Raw genomic sequence first — 21,626 nt, forward strand, 5'->3', positions numbered from 1 at the left:
GCAGGCAGATCACTTGAAGTCAGGAGTTTGTGACCAGCCTGGCCAACACAACAAAACCTTGTCTCTACTAAAAATACAAAAATTAGCCAGGTGTGGTGGCACAAGCCTGTAATCCCAGCTACTCATGATGCTAAGGTTGGAGAATCGTTTGAACCTGGGAGGCAGAGGTTGCAGTGAGCTGAGATTGTGCCACTGCACTCCAGCCTGGATGACAGAGCAAGACTTTGTCTCAAAAAAAAAAAAAAAAAAAAAAAAAAAAAGAGAAAAGAAATGTTTTTACTATCCTATTATTTCTGTCTGCCTATCTTTTGCCTCTTCATACCTATCCTTTCACTCAAATAAAGTTTCACTAAAAAACGAGGAAAATGGAGTAACTGTTGAGTAATCTCATATTTCAATGTCTTTTTAGGTGACTGCCAGCCTCCAAAATAATTGACACAGAGAGAAATATTTGAACTAAAGGAAATCATTATTACATCATCTGAAAATGAAGTGAGAGATGAAACTGTTTTGTATCCTGCCATAAATTATCTACTGAAACTTTAATATAATACATAGATATAGAAACAGAAGAGAATAATTTCTCCAGGATTCCCCTCCTCTCCTTCTGGGAATTCTCTCGCACTCACTTCTTCCTCTTTATATCTCTTCTTTTCTCCCTTTCCCATTTCTGTTTCCCTGTAATTTTTTTTTCTTTATAGCAGGAGACCAAAAGGAGATTAAAATATATGTTAATTTCTAAATACCCCACATTGATGGAAAGAAGCCACAATGCAGGTAAATGTAACATTTGCATTTTTTAATTGCTGATAAGAAGAATAAAAGGAAAAATTGGGGCAGATTATATCAGATGTTGGAAGAATCTGTTACAGTAACAGTTTATCTTTAGGTGAACCCATGACTATGGGAAGAAATAACCTAACAAGACCCTCTTTGAATTCATCCTCCTTGGACTCTCCTCTCGACCTGAGGATCAGAAGCCACTCTTTGCTGTGTTTCTCACCATCTACCTTACCACAGTGATAGGAAACCTGCTCATCATCATGGCCATCGCTCAGACAGTCATCTCCAGACACCCATGTACTTCTTTCTAAGCATCCTGTCTTTTGTTGACATTTGTTATGTGACAGTCATTATCCCTAAGATGCTGGCGAACTTCTTATCAGAGACAAAGACCATCTCTTATGGTGAGTGTCTGACCAAGATGTACTTTTTCATAGCCTTTGGAAACACAGACAGTTACCTGCTAGCAGCCATGGCCATGGACCGCTACGTGGCCATATGTAATCCCTTCCACTACATCACCGTTATGAGTCACAGATGCTGTGTCTTGCTTCTGATTCTCTCCTTCTGCATTCCACATTTACACTCCCTCCTGCATATTCTTCTGACTAATCAACTCATCTTCTGTGCTTCCAACGTCATCCATCACTTTTTCTGTGATGATCAACCAGTGCTAAAATTGTCCTGTTCCTCCCATTTTGTCAAAGAAATCACGGTAATGACAGAAGGCTTGGCGGTCATAATGACCCCCCTTTTCATGCATCATCATCTCTTACTTAAGAATCCCCATCACTGTTCTAAAGATTCCTTCCACAGCTGGAAAGCATAAAGCATTTTCTACCTGTGGCTCTCATCACACAGTGGTGATCCTGTTTTATGGAAGCATTAGCTATGTCTATTTTCAGACCCTGTCCAACTATACTGTCAAGGATCGAATAGCAACAATTATCTACACCATATTGACTCCAATGCTAAATCCATTTATCTATAGTCTGAGGAACAAAGACATGAAGCAGGGTTTGACAAAGCTGATGCACAGGTTGAAGCGTCAATAAAAAACCTGAGGTCTTAAGAGAATATCACAGATCTCTTGCTTTTGACTATAGGTTATAGTATGTGATTAGATTCTGAAAGGATAGTACCTTTAATGATGGTGTTTCATTTCTTATAGAAGAATGTTTATTGCATGTGTTGAAGCTAATCCTGAATATAATGCCTACCAAGTAAGTTTGATCACTGTAATCTCCTGAGTATCCCTATTCATGCAGCTGGGTTTCCTTGTATAGTAATGTAAAGCTGCTTGAGATCTTTGAGCTACTGTGTGTGTGTGTGAGAGAGAGAGACTTCATCATACTAGCCCAGAGGCTCCTCAATAATGAGGTCTCTTTTTCCCATTATAAATGTCAACTGTGACTCCTTCCTCTGCATTTTCTCAAAGATTAAAGCCTGGCTTCTACAGTTGTCATAGTCTCAACAAATAAAATCATTCCATTAGATAACTCTTAGTGAATCAGTGTCAGGTCATGTTTCTAAGAGCATGGCATCTCCGTATTCTTCCTACTTCCCACCTGGCAAAGCTGACTGTACCTTAAGTCTCTCATTAATTTCATTTGACCCAAACTCAACTGCACCGTTTTCCCAGGAAGTATGGGTTAGGTCCCAGTAATCTTAGTAGCAGATGACTCCAACTGCTGGGGTAGTTATTTTTCTTAACAGACTTAGGACAGTCTTCTAACCAGAAAAACTGATTGGATAGGAAAAAACACTTTTGCTAATTTGTGAGTTCTGAGAAATATTAATCACTGCTAGTCCATGAATTGTTTTGCAAGTCAGAGATTTATGAATTCATTTGCTCTTTCAACAAATTTCTACTTCTGATACACCAATGCACGAGCCTACTGGACTTAAAAACAAAGATAATGTGCTACATGATTTAAGTCAACAATCTGAAGGCCAAAGATTTAGCAGGGCCTAAGGAAATAAAATAACACAGGCAATACAAGCTTTTGGAGGGCAATTTCCTGTTAATTGGATTGTTGTAGGTTTGTAAGGTAGAGAGAAACACAAAATTTTAAGTAACAGGTTTCAAATAAAAATCAAATCTGGTCTTAGGTAAGGAGAAATTTTTTTGAAAGGATTACTGCAAGAGGGACACAGTCTATAGCAATAATGCAAGGGAGATTATTGCACTAGGAAGAATGCCTCCATTGTGAGACCAACAAAACTGTCAAATGTCAGATAGAAAAGAAATTTTCTTTCATGAAGAGAAGTGAGCATGCATGAGGCTACAAAGAAACTGATATGCAGAAGTGGGATGAGCTAGTGATGGCAGCAGGACTGAAGAGTTGATCAAAGGATGTGTTTTATCAGCTGATGCTCCAGAGGGTTCATTAAGAAGGGGTTATATGTTAACTCATATTGAGGGTGAGTTGAAGTTCATTCCTTTCCAGAACACAAAAGAGTGGAGGGGTTTCTTGAACTGTCACTGTTTTCCAGGAGCACAGGGCTCAGGTAAAGTTCAACATTGTCACAGGGATTTGCTGTAAGAATTTACAAGGTAAAAAGACAACATAAATCTCAGCTGCACAGCCACATCTCACAGAGGAATAAAAAGCATGGCTGGGCCCCACAGAGTCGGAAGGTAATTCAGGCTCTGGAAGGCTACTCAGGGAAAAACACAAGATTCATGAACATGTCATTTTAAGACACTACCACATTAAGTACAAATAAGGGGGCCATGGTTATGAGAATTACACAAAAGATAAGAGGCTTTTCTCTAAAACCCTCTCATGAGGATGTATGGGAGAGAAGAGTCAATCAGCTAGAGTTAATTGGAGATTATGTGGTGATAAAGTAAACATGGAAACTTCCTAGAGACATGTTTGTCAGAGGATATTTACAACAGCTACAAATGCTCACTTAATGCAAGTATAACTGCCCCCTCCCACAAAAAATAAACAGCCAGACATACTCCAAACATCGTAGCAAACCATACACCACACAGGGACTGGACTGCCTTATGTAAGTAACTGGAGAAAGACTTAGTTACACATCTGGGTCAATACGGAAAATAACAGAAGCCAAAGCTTGCAGGCATTGGTTATCAAAGATTATAAGCCTCTGGGATTTGCAGAAACATTGGCAAATAGCTTAAACTTCCACCAGCCAAGCAATTGACAGGTTCCTGAATTCAATCTTACCTGAATGTTCAGCAGAGGGATGCTGCTGATCTTTACACTATGTAATAACAGCCACCAAGCATTGAGCTGCAAAAGGCACTCCAATGCAGCACTTTACATACATTATCATACTAACTTTCTATCTACTTTTTGAGGAAAGTACAAATTTATTATATCCATATGTCAGATGTGATGAGAGTCAGAAAGTATAAATAATTTGTTGAATATCAAACAACCCTTAAAATCAGATCTGAGAACTTAAACTTGTTCTGAAAATTGTATTTTTTGCTCTTAACCCCTGTCCTGCCTCCTTAAAGTTACCTGTGTGTCCATAAAGACAAATTTCTTCAACTTACTAATTTCTTTTAAAAAAACAAAAAAAACAAAAAAACAAAAACAAAAAACAAATCTAGGTCAGTGAGGTGGAGCTTTATTTTCATTCTTAAAAATAGAAACCCAGAGGCACAGATGACCACAAGGACATAAACTTCCTAAAACTGTGCAATTCTCCATAATAAGTTGAACTTCAGTGTGTTGTGAAATGGGAACATTGAGTCACATTTACTTAGCTCTGAAGGGGCAGAAAATCCCTCGGTGATAGCTGTATCTGTTGAGTGATTTTATGTGCCAGAATTAAAACATGTTTTAATGATCAGAATAATACTATGTATTATATTATCATCTGATAGTAACACTATCATCATGGCCACTTTAGAAATGAGGTAGCCAAGTTTCGGAGGAGTTAAAAGACTTCCCCAGCTATGATATAACCAATATGGAAGAATAGGAGATACCAGCCTTTATCTGCCTACCCCACACCCCCAAAATCAAATATAAACAGCAATTCACAAACCAAAATAACCCAGAGAGTGCTCAAGGGGCCATTTAAGAATCTGCAGCAACACAGTGGCACAAGAAGAAGAATAAAAAGAAGGAGAGGAATATGCACATGAAGGATCACTTGTGAGATCGATGTACCTGAAACACCTAGAGATGGCCAGGTACAAAGAGAAAAGCCAAAGTCATTAGTATCAGGCACATTGTGAGAGGCACCATCGTCCCTAGTGAACTGCTCTGCAGAAAACCTTGGCATTTTTGTCACTAAGGGAACCAAAAGTCATTCCTGCCAGGGAACCCCAGAGACGAAGACTTGGCTTTACCCACACACACACCAAAGAAGTAGCCACCATTGTACTATGCCAGAACCAGAGCCGCCACTCCTCTCAACCCCAGGTATGTTCCTGGCCACTAAACTGCAGCTTCTCCATGAGTGCCTGCATTACAGACCTTGGCTCTGTGGTTGTACTATATCTACACATGCCTCAGATATCAGAGCCACCACCATAGTAAGTTAGTTTACACGCTACACCCCAGAATTAAGGTCTATCTGCATGTATTCACACACCAGATTATCAGCCCAGCCACCACAGAGAACTAGTGCATGACCTGGAGCCTGGAGCTACTATAACTCTGAACAGGTCCACGGCTCCCTGCCTGCTTCATAAGCACCCATGACTTGCACATCATTACAAACACAACAACAGGGATATCTGCACTCCAGGCACTAGTGCCTTTGTTGCTGTGAACTTCAGAGCCATGGTCCCTCCACACATGTCTGTGCTTTAAGCCTTGGCTCACTGACTATTCCACAGGTACTGCTCATCAGACACCAGTATTGCTGCCAGTGCAGGAAGGCCCATGAGCCAAACCCAGTGGCACGAGACATCCTTTAGGTCATGTTTTCCCAGGTAAGAGAAAAAGTCTTCAGGAGAACTTGAGCAGCCATAAACACCAAACACATCAAAAGCTCTTACTGCTGCTGCAGGCACTCACATCATTGATCACTGTCCTGTAAACTTTATCAACACTGGCCACAGCTAACATAGCTGTACAGAGACTATGCTGCTGCACTCTCACCAGAGTCAGAATTGCTGCACCCTTCATAGCCAGCACCCTTGCATGTTCCTATAAAAGAAGATCCTTCCCCATCAAAACCATCTCAGAAATCAGACAGACAGAGGGGATTATTTCACAGCCTTGAAAAGTTTGAGTGTGTAGTATGGATAGCAAGCAAATTCATGCATTAACAGAAGACCACAAGAAACAAAACAAGGGAAACATATCATCACATGAAAAACATGAAAAACAAGGGAAACATATCATCACAAAAAGAATATAATAATTTCCCAGTAGCTGACCCCCAAAAATAGCAATTTCTGAACTGCCAAAGAATTCAAAATAATTGTTTTAAGGAATCTCAGCAAAGTCCAGAAGAAGACAGAGAAAAAAAATTCAACAAAATCAGTAAAACAATTAATAAAAATGAGAACATTATAGATCGAAACCATAAAAAAATCAACAAGAAATTCTAGAGCTGAAGAATACATGAATGAAATAAAGATTCAATGGGAAATACAGTGAATGGAATAAAAATGAAATAGTGTCAATGGCAGATTTAATCAAACAGAATAAAAGCCTGTAGAATTGAAAACAGATTATTTGAAAATATACAGTCAGAAGAGAAAACATGACAAGAAATGAAGAAAGTGTATGGGATTTATAGAACAACATAATGATAGCTTTCATCTGCATTATAGAATGTAAATAATGTGTAGAGAAAGAAAAAGGGATAGAAAGGCTATATAAAAAATAATAGCTTAAAGCTTCCAAATCTGGGAAACAATATAAATATGCAAGTACATGGGAGTCCAAGGTCTTTACTCAGACTGAATCCAAATAAGACTACCACAAGACATGAAATCAAATTATAAAACAAACAAACAAAAAAAACAAAGAGAGGATCCTAAAAGCAGCAAGGGAAAAGAAGCATTATCACATTTAATGAATTTCCAATAAGGTTAGCAGCATGCTTTTCAGCAGAAAACTTACAGGCCAAGAGAGAGTGCAATGACATACTCAAAGTGGTTAAAAACAACAACAACAACAACTGCCAACTAAGAATATTGTGACCAGCAAAGCTATATTTTAGAATGAAGAAGATATACTTTCCCAGAAAGGTAAAAGCTGATGGAGTTCATTATTCCCAGAGCTGCCTACAAGAAATGCTAAGAAGAGCTCTTCATGCTGGAAAAAAATGATACTAAATAGTAACATGAACATATAAAACTCACAGGTAAAAGTAAGTACATTGTCAAATTCAAAATAGTCAAATTCTGTAATGTCTAATAAACCGGTCATAATTTTAGTATGAAGGTTTAAAGACAAAACTATTAAAAATAATAACAGCTACAATAATTTATTAAAGGATACATAATTTTAAAAAGGATGTAAATTGTGACATCCAAAACATAAAATGGAAGGGGCAGAGGCATGAAAATGTCATTTTTTAATGTAATTAAACTTAAGTTGTTATCATCTTAAAATAGCTTGCCAAATATCACTACAGAATGTTTTAAGTAAGCTTCATGGTAACCACAAAACAAAAACCTATAGTAAATGCAAAAAGTGAAAAAATTAAGGAATCAAAAGAAGCCACAACAACAAAAAATTACCAATTGAAGACACAGAAGAATGAAATTAGACCCTTATTTCTCACCATATACAAACATCACATCAGAATGGATTAAAGACTTAAGTATAAGACCTCAAGAAAATATTGGCAAAATTGTCCAGGACATTGGTCTGAGCAAAAATTTCTTGAGCAATATCCCACAAGCACAGGCAACCAAAGCAAACATGGACAAATGGGATCACATCAAGTGAAAAAGCTTCTACACAGCAAAGGATACAATCAGCAAAGTAAAGAGACAACCCATAGAATGAGAGAAAATCTTTGCAAACCACATATGTGATAAGCAGTTAATATTAATATCCAAAATATATAAGGAACTCAAACAGTTCAATAGTATGAAGGCAAAAATTTGGTTTTAAGGTGAGCAAAAGACCTGAATAGACATTTCTAAAAAAAAAAAAAAAAAGACATACAAATGGCCAACAGGTAGATTTTCAAATGCCCAACATTACTAATCATCAGAGAAATGTAAATTAAAACCACAATGAGATACTATTTCACACCTGTTATATTGGCTGTCAGCAAAAAGTGAAACGATAACTACTGCAAAAATGTAAAGAAAAGGGAACAGTTACACACTGTTAGTGAGAAAGTAAATTTAACATAGCCATTATAAACAACAGCATGGAAGAGCCTCAAAAAACTGAAATTATTATTATTATTATTTTAGACAGAGTCTTGCTCTGTTGCCCAGGCTGGAGTACAGTGGTGTGATTTTGGCTTACTGCAACCTACACTGCCCGGGTTCAAGCAATTCTTCTGCCTCAGCCTCCCAAGTAGCTGGGACTACAGGCGCACACCACCACGCCCGGCTAATTTTTGTAGTTTTAGTAGAGATGGGGGTTTCACCATATTGGCCAGGCTGGTTTTGAACTCCTGACCTCATGACCCACCCACCTCGGCCTCCCAAAGTGCTGGGATTACACATGTGAACCACTGCCCCTGGCCAAAAAACTGAAATGATTAATACAGTAGTTAAAAAGAAATTATTTAGGCAGTTAGCAAGGGTGAACGAGTTCTCAGTGGGAATTTTCCTTTAATAAAAAGCAGATCCCAAATCATTTCTTTTCTAATAAAAAGCAGCCTGAAAAATCAAGTTGCAAGCATAGGAACCTTACATAGGTAAATGCCAGCAGCTATGACAGATGCCAGGTTTATCCAACATGGAAACTCCCTCTTCCCTTTTTCTTGTTGCCAGGCATGTTAGAGTCTCCACCGGCCAGGTAAAGACTCCATTTACATAATAAAAGATTAAAGTTGAACGGCCCATTTCTTCACAGGTTATGTTAATGGCACATCTGGTCAAACCAAACCCCTGAGCCCTATGTAAATCAAACACCTACTCCTCAAGCCCCTCTATAAAATTGACCACTTTCGCCAAACCTGGAAACCCACTTGGATGCCCCCTTCCTCTGCATAACAACGCTCTCTTTTTCTCTCTCTTTTTTCTTCCTTAGGCCTATCAAACTTTCCACTCTTAAACCCACCCCAGGTGTGTGTGTCTGTGCCTTTGTTCTCTTTATTGTGAGACAACAAACCTCAGGTCTTTCCCCAGCCAACAAAACCACTTCAGTATAACTACCATAGAATTCAGTAATCTCATTTCTGAGTATATATGCAACATTACTTAAATCAGTCTCTCAAAGGGATATTGGCACCCCATGTTCATTGCAATATTATTCACAGTAGCCAAGATACAGAATCAATCTAAGTACCTATCAACAGATGAATGGATAAAGAAAACGTGGTAGCTAGGCACAGTGACTCACACCTGTAATCCCAGCACTTTAGGAAGCCAAGGCCAGAGGATTGCTTGGAGCCAGGAGTTTGCAACTAGATCGGGCAACATAGCAAGACACCATCTCTACAAAAAAAGTTTTTAGTTAGCTAGACGTGGTGGCACATTCTTGGAGGTCTAGCTACTTGAGAGGTTGAAGTGGGAGGATTGCTTGAGCCCAGGAGTTAAAAGCTGTAGTGAGTTTTGATTGCACCATTGCACTCCAGCCTGGGCAACATAGTGAGGAAAGAAAGAAGAAAGAAAGAAAGAAGGAAAGGAAAGAAAAGGGGAGAGGGGCACCAACATGGCCAAGAGAAGACAGCACCCAAATGCAGCCCCCAGCGAATGAGACTCAGAGGGCTAGAGGACTTCACGATTCCAAAGGAGGTGCCGGATTCGTTTCTGTGGGATTGCTAGGGTGCTGAATTTAGGCCCAGGGAAGGAGACACAGGGTGTGAGCCGCCCAGGGGGACAAATCTAGATGGGGGGGTACATCCCCACCTGAAACGTGCAGCTAGCTCGGAAGGGCGGGGAACTTAACCCCCACAGCGCTCCGTTTTGGATCCTGTGCTTACCTCATCCATCGCGCAAGCTATGGTCCAGGAGAGCCCTGCCAGATGGTGGGGCGCCATGGGTAGTCGATGCAAATCTGAGCAGCTGCTACCGCGGGGCGTGGCAAGTTGTCCCAGGGACCTGGGCAGGAGTTTGGAATAACGGCAGAGGGAAGGACCGTCCCACTGAGAGAGGCAGAGTTGAAAGCAGAGAAACAGACCATAAGGCCTGGCAGGCCCCACATCCACAGGGCTTAAACTGAAGCCCTCGCTAGAGAGCTAGGCAGCAAATACACCAGTTTGATCCCAACCAGGAAGATCAAGCTCTGGGAGAGGAGCCATTGGGAAGGCGGGGCCCATCTCACCTGCAAACAAACCGCAGGGAAGGACCACCCACCCAACAACCTGACTGAACCCGAGAGAGCCCAGCATCGCCCTCTACAGGCCAAAAAAGATACAGCTCCAACCTCAACAGAAAAAGGTCCACCTGAAATCAACAACTTCAAACATCAAAGGGAGAAGAAATCCATGAAGATGGGGAAAAAACAGCGCAAAAAGGATGAAACCGTCAAAGAACAGAACACCTCTTCTCCTCCCATGGATCACAACTCCTCACCGTCAAGGGAACAAAAAAAGACAGAGAACGAATATGACGAATTGACAGAAGCATGCTTCAGAAGGCGGGTAATAACAAACTTCTCTGAGTTAAAAGAACGTGTTCTAACCCAATGCAAAAAAAACTAAGAACCCTGAAGAAATGTTAGACGAAATGCTAACTAGAATAAGCAGCTTAGAGAAGAACATAAACGCCTTGATGGAGCTGAAAAACACAGGGCAAGAATTTCAAGAGGCATACAAAAGTTTTAAATCGAACAAGCAGAAGAAAGGATATCAGAGATATCGAACAAGCAGAAGAAAGGATATCAGAGATAGAAGATCAAATCAATGAAACAAAATGAGAAGGCAAGATTAGAGAAAAAAGAGTGAAAAAAAATAAAAAAGCTTCCAAGAACCATGGGATTATGTGAAAAAACCTAATCTATGCTTGATCAGTGTACCTGAATGTGACCAGAAGAACGAATCCAAGTTGGAAAACACTCTTCAACGTATTATCCAAGGGAACTTTCCCAACCTAACAAGGCAGGCCAACATTCAAATCCAGGAAATAGAGAGAACATCATGAAGATATTCCTCAAGAAGAGCAACCCCAAGGCACATAGTTGTCAGATTCACCAGATTTGAAATGAAAGAAAAAATCCTAAGGCAGCCAGAGAGAAAGGTCGAGTTACCCACAAAGGAAAGACCATGAGACTCACAGCAGATCTCTCAGCAGAAACCCTGCAAGCTAGAAGGGAGTGGGGGCCAATATTCAATATCCTTAAAGAAAACAACTTTCAACCCAGAATTTCATATCCGGCCAAACTAAGCTTCATAAGTGAAGGAAAAATAAAATCATTTACGGACAACCAATTGCTGAGAGATTTTGTCACTACAAGACCTGCCTTACAGGAACTACTGAAAGAAGCACTAAACAGGGAACGGAACAAACAGTACCAGCCACTGCAAAAACATACCAAATGGTAAAGAACAACAAAGCAATGAAGAAACCACATCAACTAATGGGTAAAACAACCAGCCAGTAACAAAATGGCAGGATCAAATTTGAACATAACAATATTTACATTGAATGTGAATGGCCTTAACGCCCCAATCAAAAGACACAGACTAGCAAACTGGATAAAAAGTCAAGACCCATCAGTGTGCTGTATTCTGGAGACCCATCTCACATGCAAAGACTCACATAGACTCAAAATAAAGGGATGGAAGAAGATTTACCAAGCAAATGGAGAGCAAAAAACAGCAGGGATAGCAATCCCAGTTTCTGATAAAACAGACTTTAAACCAACAAAGATCAAAAGAGACAAAAAAGGGCACTATATAATGGTAAAAGGATCAATGCAACAAGAAGAGCTAACTATCCTAAATATTTATGTACCCAATGCAGGAGCACACAGATATATAAAGCAAGTTCTTAACGACCTACAATGAGACTTAGACTCCCACACAATAATAGTGGGAGACTTTAACACTCCACTGACAATATTGGACAGATCAATGAGACAGAAACTCAACAAGGATATCCAGGACTTGAACGCAGATTTGGACCAAGTGGACTTACTAGGTGTTTACAGGACACTCCATCCCAAATCCACAGAATACACATTCTTCTCAGCACCACACTGCACTTACTCCAAAATTGACCACATAATTGGAAGTAAATCACTCCTCAGCAAATGCAGAACAGAAATCATAACAAACCGTCTCTCAGACCACAGTGCAATCAAATTAGAACTCAGGATTAAGAAAAGCACTCAAAACCACACAATCACATGGAAACTGAACAACTTGCTCCTGAATGATGAATGGATAAACAATGAAATGAAGGCAGCAATAAAAATATTCTTTGAAAACAATGAGAATGAAGACACAATGTACCAGATCCTGTGGGACAAATTTCAAGCAGTGTCTAGAGGGAAATTTATAACAATAAATGTCCACATAAGAAACAAGGAAAGATCTAAAATCAACCTCCTATCATCAAAATTGAAAGAGCTAGAGGAGCAAGATCAAAAAAAACCCAAAAGCAAGCAGAAGACAAGAAATAACTATGATCAGAGCAGAACTGAAGGAGGTGGAGACACAAAAAACACTTCAAAAAATCAAATCCAGGAGCTGGTTTTTTGAAAAGATCGACAAAATAGACCACTAACAAGACTAATAAGTAAGAAAAGAGAGAAGAATCTAATAGCTGCAATAAAAAACGATAAAAGGGAGATCACCACTGATTCCTCGGAAATACAAACTACCATCAGAGATTACTACAAACAACTCTATGCACATAAACCAGTAAATTTGGAAGAGATGATAAATTACTGAACACTTGCACGCTCCCAAGACTAAGCCAAGAAGAAGTTGAAACCCTGAGTAGACCAATAACAAGGTCTGAAGTTGAGGCAGCAATTAACAGCCTACTGACCAAAAAAAATCTAGGTCCGGATGGGTTTACAGCCGAATTCTACCAGACATAAAAAGAGGAGCTGGTACCATTCCTGTTGAAACTATTCCAAACAATACAAAAAGAGGGAATCCTCCCTAATTGTTTCTGTGAGACCAACATCATCCTGATATCAAAATCTGGCAGAGACACAACTAAAAAAGAAAACTATAGGCCAATATCCATAATGAACATCTATGCAAAGATCTTCAGTAAAATACTGGCAAACCAAATCCAACAGCACATCAAAAAGCTTATCCACCACGATCAAGTAGGCTTCATACCAGGGATGCAAGGCTGGTTCAACATACGCAAATCTATAAGCGTAATTCACCACATAAACAGAACCAAGGACCTGGTATTAATGCCAGGTACTCTGTCCTCAGTACTACTTGGAACATCTTCCAGACGAGCCCTCAGAGAGCTTGGAAGAGCTCTCTGGGAAAAGAAAATTATTGTCCATCTGAGATACCTACCAAGCTAAGCAGATCTTGTGCTAACTCTGAAGGTTCCAAGAGGAGAATGTGGGGCCACTTGCTGGGGGGAGCAGAGAAAGCGTGCCATTCCTCTGGATCCCTGGAGACAATTCTGCACAAAGTTAATGAATGGTTGTTCTTTGTCTCCCTTACCAAACACCGGAGACCTAGTCTGAGTATCTTCTGAGTCAGAGTCTCAGAAGATACTCTGATACTCTGAGACTGTGACCCAGAAGATACTCCCATGAGGAAAATAGGGGCTATAAATACCTACAACTTGTGAATGACGGGAAGAATCCAGGGAAGGGAACATTCAGAATCAAGAAGCATTGGGAGATTTTCCACAATTAGATACTTTTTGTATGCAGTTCTTGGCCAGATTTGTCTTCTTTTTGACTAATTATTTCATAGAGCAAAAATGAGAGGAATGAATATATCAGGCAAGACAGTAATGTCCTTTCCAGGTAAGAAATCAGCCTAGAGAGTGCCTGGTGAGAAAGTGGAAGTACGTGATCTCTGGGAGATAATTAATCGTCACTGGACATTAAATAAGCCAGCAAATTTATATTCACCCTAAATGTAGATTATCTATATTTATACTCTAAAGTCTAATCTTCCTTTATCCTAGCCTACTCCAGAATTACATTCCCCTGACCTCGGGATATGAATTATCAGCCAGAAAATAGGAAAGCTTGGGAGAGAATTTTCTCACACCCATTTACTCTGTCCCCCTCACTGTCTCATCCGCTGTGTTTTTTTCCCTATAACTGTTTACATTCAATTGAGTGTTTTTTTTAATGATATAAAGTTAATATCACTTTATTTTAACTTTGTAATAAGACATTTTCTGGCTTTATATAACTCTGGAATAATAAAATAGCTTTAGTAAATATCCATTGAGTATCCTTCTGTACAGGGACCATGTGTTACAGTAGCTACAGAGGCGAGGAAATAAGACACCCTCTCTACCATGGGAGCGTTTACAGCCCGAGTGCAGGCAATCTGACAGACAGCCGTGATACAAGGCAGAAAGCCCGTGCTCTAGAGGAAGGTTTCACAAAGCTGTGGGACTGAAAAGTAGAAAAGGTCCTGTTCCTGTTGGAAAAATCAGGGAAGATTTCACAGAGGAGCTGCCACTTGTGGTGGGTCTTGAAGGATGGATAAGTGTTCAAAAGAGTCAGATGGGAAGGACAGATGGACCCTGAGAAAGCATGGAGTGTAGAGGGGACCCCTTGCGTTATCCAGTATAAGCTGTGCATTGACGACCAGAGGGAGTAAACCAGAAAGACAGGTAAGTTGAGGCCCCAGGGTCTTGATTCCCAGGCAAACACTGTTTATTCTCTGTTCTTTCAGCATGCAGAACCATGAGAGATTTTTAAAGCAGGAGATGACAGGATGAATGAATACCTTTTCTGATAGAAGGATTCATGCATTTTACATTTTTTAGGCTAAACCCAGCAGATTGGATGGGATGGTTATCATTATGGCCATTCCTTTGGGAAATATTGCTATGGTGCAGAGGAAGGAATTGGGATCTGGAGAAGCCAGGAGATCTGTGACCTAGTTCTGAATTCACCACGACCCCAGTGAGTGACACTGATCAAGCTCTGAGTCTTTCTGCCACTACTATGAAAATGAAATTAGACTGATGATCTGTTCAGAGCCCTTTCAGCTCTAACATCCAAAGCATATCAATACTGAAAACTGCTTTCAAACTAATCATACAGTGGAATGGAGCAGCTCTTAAAGCTTAAATTAAGCTTAAATTAAAGCTTTAAGATGAGGCAAACAGCTTTTGAATTTCAATAGTTTTTAAGCTGATGGCTGTGTAAATTGATAGGCTGCCTTATAGCTCCAAAATGAACTTTTTTTTTTTTTTTTTTTTAGATGCAGAGTCTTGCTCTGTTGCCCAGGCTGGAGTACAGTGGCACAATCATAGCTCACTGCCACCTCGAACTCCTAGGCTCAAGCAATCCTCCCATCTCAGCCTCCTGAGTAGCTAGGACTACAAGCAAATGCCACCACACCTGGCTAATTTTTTAAGAAAATTTTTTATGGGGATGAGGTATTGCTATGTTTCCAAGTCTCCAAAGCTGGTCTCTGGCCTCAAGCAGTCCTTCTGCCTCAGCCTCCCAAAAGTGCTGAGGTTACAGGCAATGAGCCACCACATGGCCTGGATGTAAATGTTTACTGAAGAGTAAAGCATTTCACTATGTCTATAAAACCTTCAAATTTCCAAACCAAAATAAGACTTCAGTGTGCGCTTCCTAGTTTGAAAACAGCAAGCGTTGTTTCTTGGTTCTGAAAGGACTTGATAGCCCCACTCTAACAACAGCAAGGCGTCGCTAGAGGGCTTTGGGCTTCTTTTCTCAGAACTAGGTTTTTCCCTCTCTTCTCTTTGCTTCCCCACCTAGACAACTAGACGTCTGGGTCTCATTCTTTCCTCCTACTTCTCTTGCTTTTGCCTCAGATGTCTTTCCTCTGTTGGCATAAAGCATAGGTGTGTATAGGGTTTGTGAGTTAATACTTATTACCTCCATTTTCAAAACTGTTTTAAGTGACAAACATTTTACAGTTTTCTTTTTGAAAATTCCTACACTCTACTACTTTATTTATGTGGCATTATTTGTGCATGTCCACTACCTAATGGACTAACTTTGAGTTTCTTGCTTCCATTGTAAATGATGTGGAAAGAAACATCTTGATTATTTAAAAAAGGTTATTCATCAACTACAAGCTAGGTGATATAACTATCTCATTACCTAGATGTGGTTTAGCCACTTATAATCCTTAATCAGATGACCTGAACTTGATTCATAGTCTTCATCTGTGGTTCCTTTGATTTCTTTCTCTCTCTCTCTCTCTCATTCTCTCTCTCTCTCTCACACACACACACACATACTTTCTCTCTCTCTCATACTCTCTCTCTCTCATACTCTCTCTCTCTCTCTCTCTCTCTTTCTCTCATACTCTCTCCTCCTTGTACCTACCTCTTCTCTGTAGTTCTTGCTATGGGTTAAATGTTTGTGTCCCCCCCAGAAGTCACTTAATTCCCAATGTGATAGCATTTGGAGATGGGTATTTGACAGGTAATTTAGGTCATGAGGGTTGGGCCTTCCTGATGTGATTAATGCCCTTATAAGAAGAGCTTGCTTCCTCCCCTCCTTTCTGCCATGTGAGACTACAAGAAGATAGTCTTCTGAAAACCAAGAAACAAGCCCTCTGCAGACACTGGAACTGCTGGCAACTTGATCTTGGACTTCCCAGCCTCCTGAACTGTGAAAAGTAAATGTTATTTAAGCCACCCAGTCTATGATAATGTTTTTTGGAAGGTATCTTGTTCTGTCGCCCAGGCTGGAGTACAGTGGCATGATCTCACTGCAACCTCACTGCAGCTCACTGCAGCTCACTGCAACCTCCCCCTCCTGGGTTCAAGCAATTCCCCTGCCTCAGTCTACCTAGTAGCTGGGCCTAAGGCATGTACCACCATGACCAGCTAATTTTTTGTATTTTTAGTAGAGACGAGCTCTCACGATGTTAGCTGCTAACCTCAAGTGATCCACCCACCTCAGCTTCCAAAAGTGCTGGGATGACAGGCATGAGCCACAAAATCTGGCCAGTCTGTGGTAATTTGTTATAGCAACCTGAACTGATCAAGACAGGTATCTACTGCAAAGATCTTTTAAAAAGCAAAAATACACTTTCAGTTCTGATTTCTCCATGCTCAGGAAGAACAATAAACATCAGAGCAAATGCTCTATTAATAACTATTCAGTGTAAGAACAAGGAGGAAAGATGCATGTGATAGATGACATAAGAATTGTGTCATTAATTGACAGCGTTGTTTATCTTTAGGTGAGTACAAATCCATGGGACTATCCAACCAGACAAGACTCTCTAAATTTACCCTCTTGGGACTCTCCTCTTGGTCTGAGGACCAGAGGCCACTCTTTGCTTTGTTTCTTGTCATATACCTGGTCACTTTGATTGGAAATCTTCTCATCATCTTGGCTATCCACTCCGATCCTCAACTTCAAAAACCTATGTATTTTTTCCTCCATTTCTTGTCCTTTGCTGATATTTGCTACACAACAGTCATAGTCCCCAAGATGCTTGTGAACTTCTTATCAGAGAAAAAAGACCATTTCCTATGCTGAATGTCTGGCACAGATGTATTTCTTCCTGGTTTTTGGAAACATAGATAGTTATCTCCTGGCAGCTATGGCCATCGACCGCTGTGTAGCCGTTTGTAACCCATTCCATTATGTCACTGTTATGAACCGCAGATGCTGTGTGTTGCTACTGGCCTTCCCCATCACTTTCTCCTATCTCCACTCTCTCCTACATGTCCTCCTGGTGAATCGGCTCACCTTCTGTGCATCAAATGTTATCCATCACTTTTTTTGTGATGTCAACCCTGTGCTGAAACTATCCTGCTCCTCTACCTTTGTCAATGGAATTGTGGCCATGACAGAAGGGCTGGCCTCTGTGATGGCTCCATTTGTCTGTATCATCATCTCTTATCTGAGAATTCTCATTGCTGTTCTCAAGATTCCCTCAGCAGCTGGGAAACACAAAGCCTTCTCCACCTGCAGCTCCCATTTCATGCTGGTGATTCTGTTTTACGGGAGTATTAGCTATGTCTATTTGCACCCTTTGTCCAGCTACACTGTCAAGGACCGAATAGCAACAATCAACTACACTGTGTTGACATCAATGTTGAACCCATTTATCTACAGTTTAAGAAACAAAGACATGAAACGGGGCTTACAGAAACTGATAAACAAGATTAAGCCTCAAATGGATCGGTTTTCTACAAAGACCAATAAAATCTGTGGGCCCTGATTGCAAGGAGTGTGTGTGTGTGTGTGTGTGTGTGTGTGTGTGTGTGTGTGTGGTGTGTGTGTGCACGCACCTGATGCAACTCTTTTCTTGAAAAACATTCCTTCATCTTCACCAACTGTAGCTTCACCTTGTGGTTTTCTACCCTGTGGTCTCTATCATTGTTCATTCTATGATTGAACAATTTGGATGTCTGGGTATCAATGCTCAAATCACAGGCTCACCTCATAATATCTCTTAATTCCAGAAAATCACATTCTCTTTACTCTTTGCATATTTATTTGGAGCCTCTCATATTTCTTTGTGTTTATAAATTCAGCCAAATTTGGTCAATCAATTATCAGATAATTTTCATCTATACCTATGTAGAAATTTATATATGTGTGATATTATGCATACAGTCACTCTATTCTATTTAAAGCTGTCAGAGAATGCTGGGAAGATGGTCGCCTAAGAATAGCTCAGGACTTCAGCTCCCAGTGAAAGTGCAGAGGGTGAGTGGACGCCGCATTTCCAGACGAACTCTTATTGCCCACAGACCAGGAGATACCCAGGCAGAGGGGTCGCCAGCGTCGCAGTCCCAGCCGGTGCGGCTGTTTTGGCCCCCGCGGGGCTGATTCTGCCCGCGCAGCTGCTGTGACCACTCCCTGTTGCTGCAGTTCTCCGTACAAAAGCCACTGGTCTGGGAGCCCTCTTAGCTGGCGAGCAGAGCCCTGAGACGTCAGAGTTGCCCATTCATCTGAAATAGCGAGTCAGGCCAGGAGATTCCTAGGCAAAAAATCCGCCAGGAGCCGGCGCCGCGGTTCGAGCCGACTCCGTGAGTCGCAGCACGGGAGATCCCGGCGCCTTTTCAATAAGCGACCGGAACGCGGGGTCGTTCAACTTAAAAGAAAAGACTCTGAGTCAGGGAGCCAGGTGATCAGGCTTGGTTGGTCCCACCCCTCCACCCCCAACAACAACGAAAACAAAAACAGTAATTGGAAACCCTCTGGGTTGAGCCCTTCAAACCAAGCACAGCTGAACCAGGACGGTCCAGCTCAGTGGGGGAGGGGCTTCCGCCATTACTGAGACTCTCCACTGCTAGGGAGGCAGGCTGCCGTTGCCGAGGCAACCTGCCACAACAGAGAGAGTCCACCATAACAGAGGCGGGGCCACCATTGCCCAGACAGTTCTAACTACGCCCATATAAAAAGGACTACAGGGAAGAGCTCAGGGCAGCTGGGCGGAGCCCACAGCAACTCAGCAAAGCCCCTGCGGGCAGGCAGTGGCTAGGCGTGCTGCTAGCTGAGCGGGTCAGACCTGAAAGAAAAATCAAAAAGGCAGTAGTGCAGCGGAAACTCATAAAGCTCCAACTCCCTGGGACAGAGACAGACAACAGGTGGATAAACCCACAAAAATGGGAAGAAACCAGCGCAAAAAGGATGAAAACTCCCGAAACCAGAACACCTCTCCTCCTAAAAGGGATCACAACTCCTCACCAGCAAGGGAACCAGACCGGATGGAGAAGGAGAGTGATGAAATGACAGAATCAGACTTCAGAAGGTGGGTAGTAAGAAACTACAATGAGCTAAAAGAACATGTTCTAACCAAACGCAAAGAAAATAGGAACCTTGAGAAAATATTGGACGAACTGCTGACGAGAATGGACAGCATAGAGAGGAGTATAAGTGAATTGATGAAGCTGAAAAACACAACACGAGAACTTCGTAAAGCATGCACAAGCTTCAACAGCCAAATTGACCAAGCAGAAGAAAGGATATCAGAGGTCGAAGATCAACTCAATGAAATAAAAAGAGAAGGCAAGAACAGAGAAAAAAGCGCAAAAAGCAATGAACAAAATCTTCAAGAAATGTGGGACTATGTGAAAAGACCTAATCTACGTCTGATAGGTGTACCTGAATGTGATGAAGAGAATGAATCCAAGCTGGAAAATACTCTTCAGGATATTATCCAGGAAAATTTCCCCAACCTAGCAAGGCAGACCAATATTCAAATCCAGGAAATACAGAGAACACCACAAAGATATTCCTCAAGAAGAGCAACCCCAAGGCACATAATCGTCAGATTCACCAGGGTTGAAATGAAAGAGAAAATGCTAAGGGCAGTCAGAGAGAAAGGTCGGGTTACCCACAAAGGGAAGCCCATTAGACTCACGGCAGATCTCTCAGCAGGAACCCTACAAGCCAGAAGAGATTGGGGGCCAATATTCAACATCCTTAAAGAAAGGAACTTTCAACCCAGAATCTCCTATCCAGTCAAACTAAGCTTCATAAGTGAAGGAAAAATAAAATCCTTTGTGAACAAGCAAGCACTCAGAGATTTCATCACCACCAAACCTGCTCTACAAGAACTCCTGAAAGAGGCTCTACACATATAAAGGAACAACCAGTACCAGCCACTCCAAAAACACAACAAATGGTAAAAGAGCATCAACACAATCAAGAAGCTGCATCAACTAACCAACAAAACAGCCAGGTAGCATCAAAATGACAGCATCAAATTCACACATAACAATACTATCCCTAAATGTCAATGAACTAAATGCCCCAATCAAAAGACACAGACTGGCAAATTGGATAAAAAGCCAAAACCCATCAGTGTGCTGTATCCAGGAAACCCATCTTACATGCAAGGATACACAAAGGCTCAAAATAAAGGGATGGAGGAAGATCTACCAAGCAAATGGAGAGCAAAAAAAGGCAGGAGTTGCAATTCTCATCTCTGATGAAATAGAGTTTAAAGCAACAAAGATCAAAAGACACAAAGAAGGACATTACATAATGGTAAAAGGATCACTGCAACAAGAAGAGCTAACGATCCTAAATATATATGCACCCAATACAGGAGCACCCAGATACATAAGGCAAGTTCTTAATGACTTACAAAGAGACTTAGACTCCCACACAATAATAGTGGGAGACTTTAACACCCCATTGTCAATATTAGACAGATCAACCAGACAGAAAATCAACAAGGATATCCAAGACCTAAATACAGACCTGGAACAAGCAAACCTAATAGACATTTACAGAACTCTCCACCCCAAATCCACAGAATATACATTCTTCTCAGCACCACATCACACCTACTCTAAAATTGACCACATAATTGGCAATAAATCACTCCTCAGCAAATGCAAAAGAACAGAAATCATAACAAACAGTCTCTCAGACCACAGTGCAATCGAGTTAGAACTCAGAATGCTGAAACTAACTCAGAACCGCACAGCTTCATGGAAACTGAACAACTTGCTCTTGAATGTTGACTGGATAAACAATGAAATGAAGCAGAAATAAAGATGTTCTTCGAAACCAATGAGAACGAAGACAAAACATACCAGAATCTCTGGGACACATTTAAAGCAGTCTCTAGAGGAAAATATATAGCAATGAGTGCCCACATGAGAAGAAAGGAGAGATCTAAAATTGACA

At 40.9% G+C, this 21,626-nt stretch overlaps 2 protein-coding genes across 2 annotated transcripts; both read left to right on the forward strand.

The window, feature by feature from the left end:
- Nucleotides 1-327: 327 nt before the first annotated feature.
- Nucleotides 328-5,684, forward strand: OR1L1 (olfactory receptor family 1 subfamily L member 1). Its single transcript, XM_074395300.1, is given in 4 exon segments — nt 328-927; nt 930-1,050; nt 1,053-1,531; nt 1,533-5,684. Coding segments are annotated over 4 exon segments (936 nt in total). The 5' UTR covers nt 328-897; the 3' UTR covers nt 1,839-5,684.
- Nucleotides 5,685-17,204: 11,520 nt separating this feature from the next.
- LOC101035227 (olfactory receptor 1L3) lies at nt 17,205-18,198 on the forward strand. Its single transcript, XM_010351393.2, is given in 2 exon segments — nt 17,205-17,486; nt 17,488-18,198. Coding segments are annotated over 2 exon segments (975 nt in total). The 5' UTR covers nt 17,205-17,222.
- The last annotated feature ends 3,428 nt before the right edge of the window (nt 18,199-21,626 follow it).

Source organism: Saimiri boliviensis, chromosome 2 (assembly GCF_048565385.1).
Source record: "Saimiri boliviensis isolate mSaiBol1 chromosome 2, mSaiBol1.pri, whole genome shotgun sequence".
NCBI classification, from domain to species: Eukaryota; Metazoa; Chordata; class Mammalia; order Primates; family Cebidae; genus Saimiri; species Saimiri boliviensis.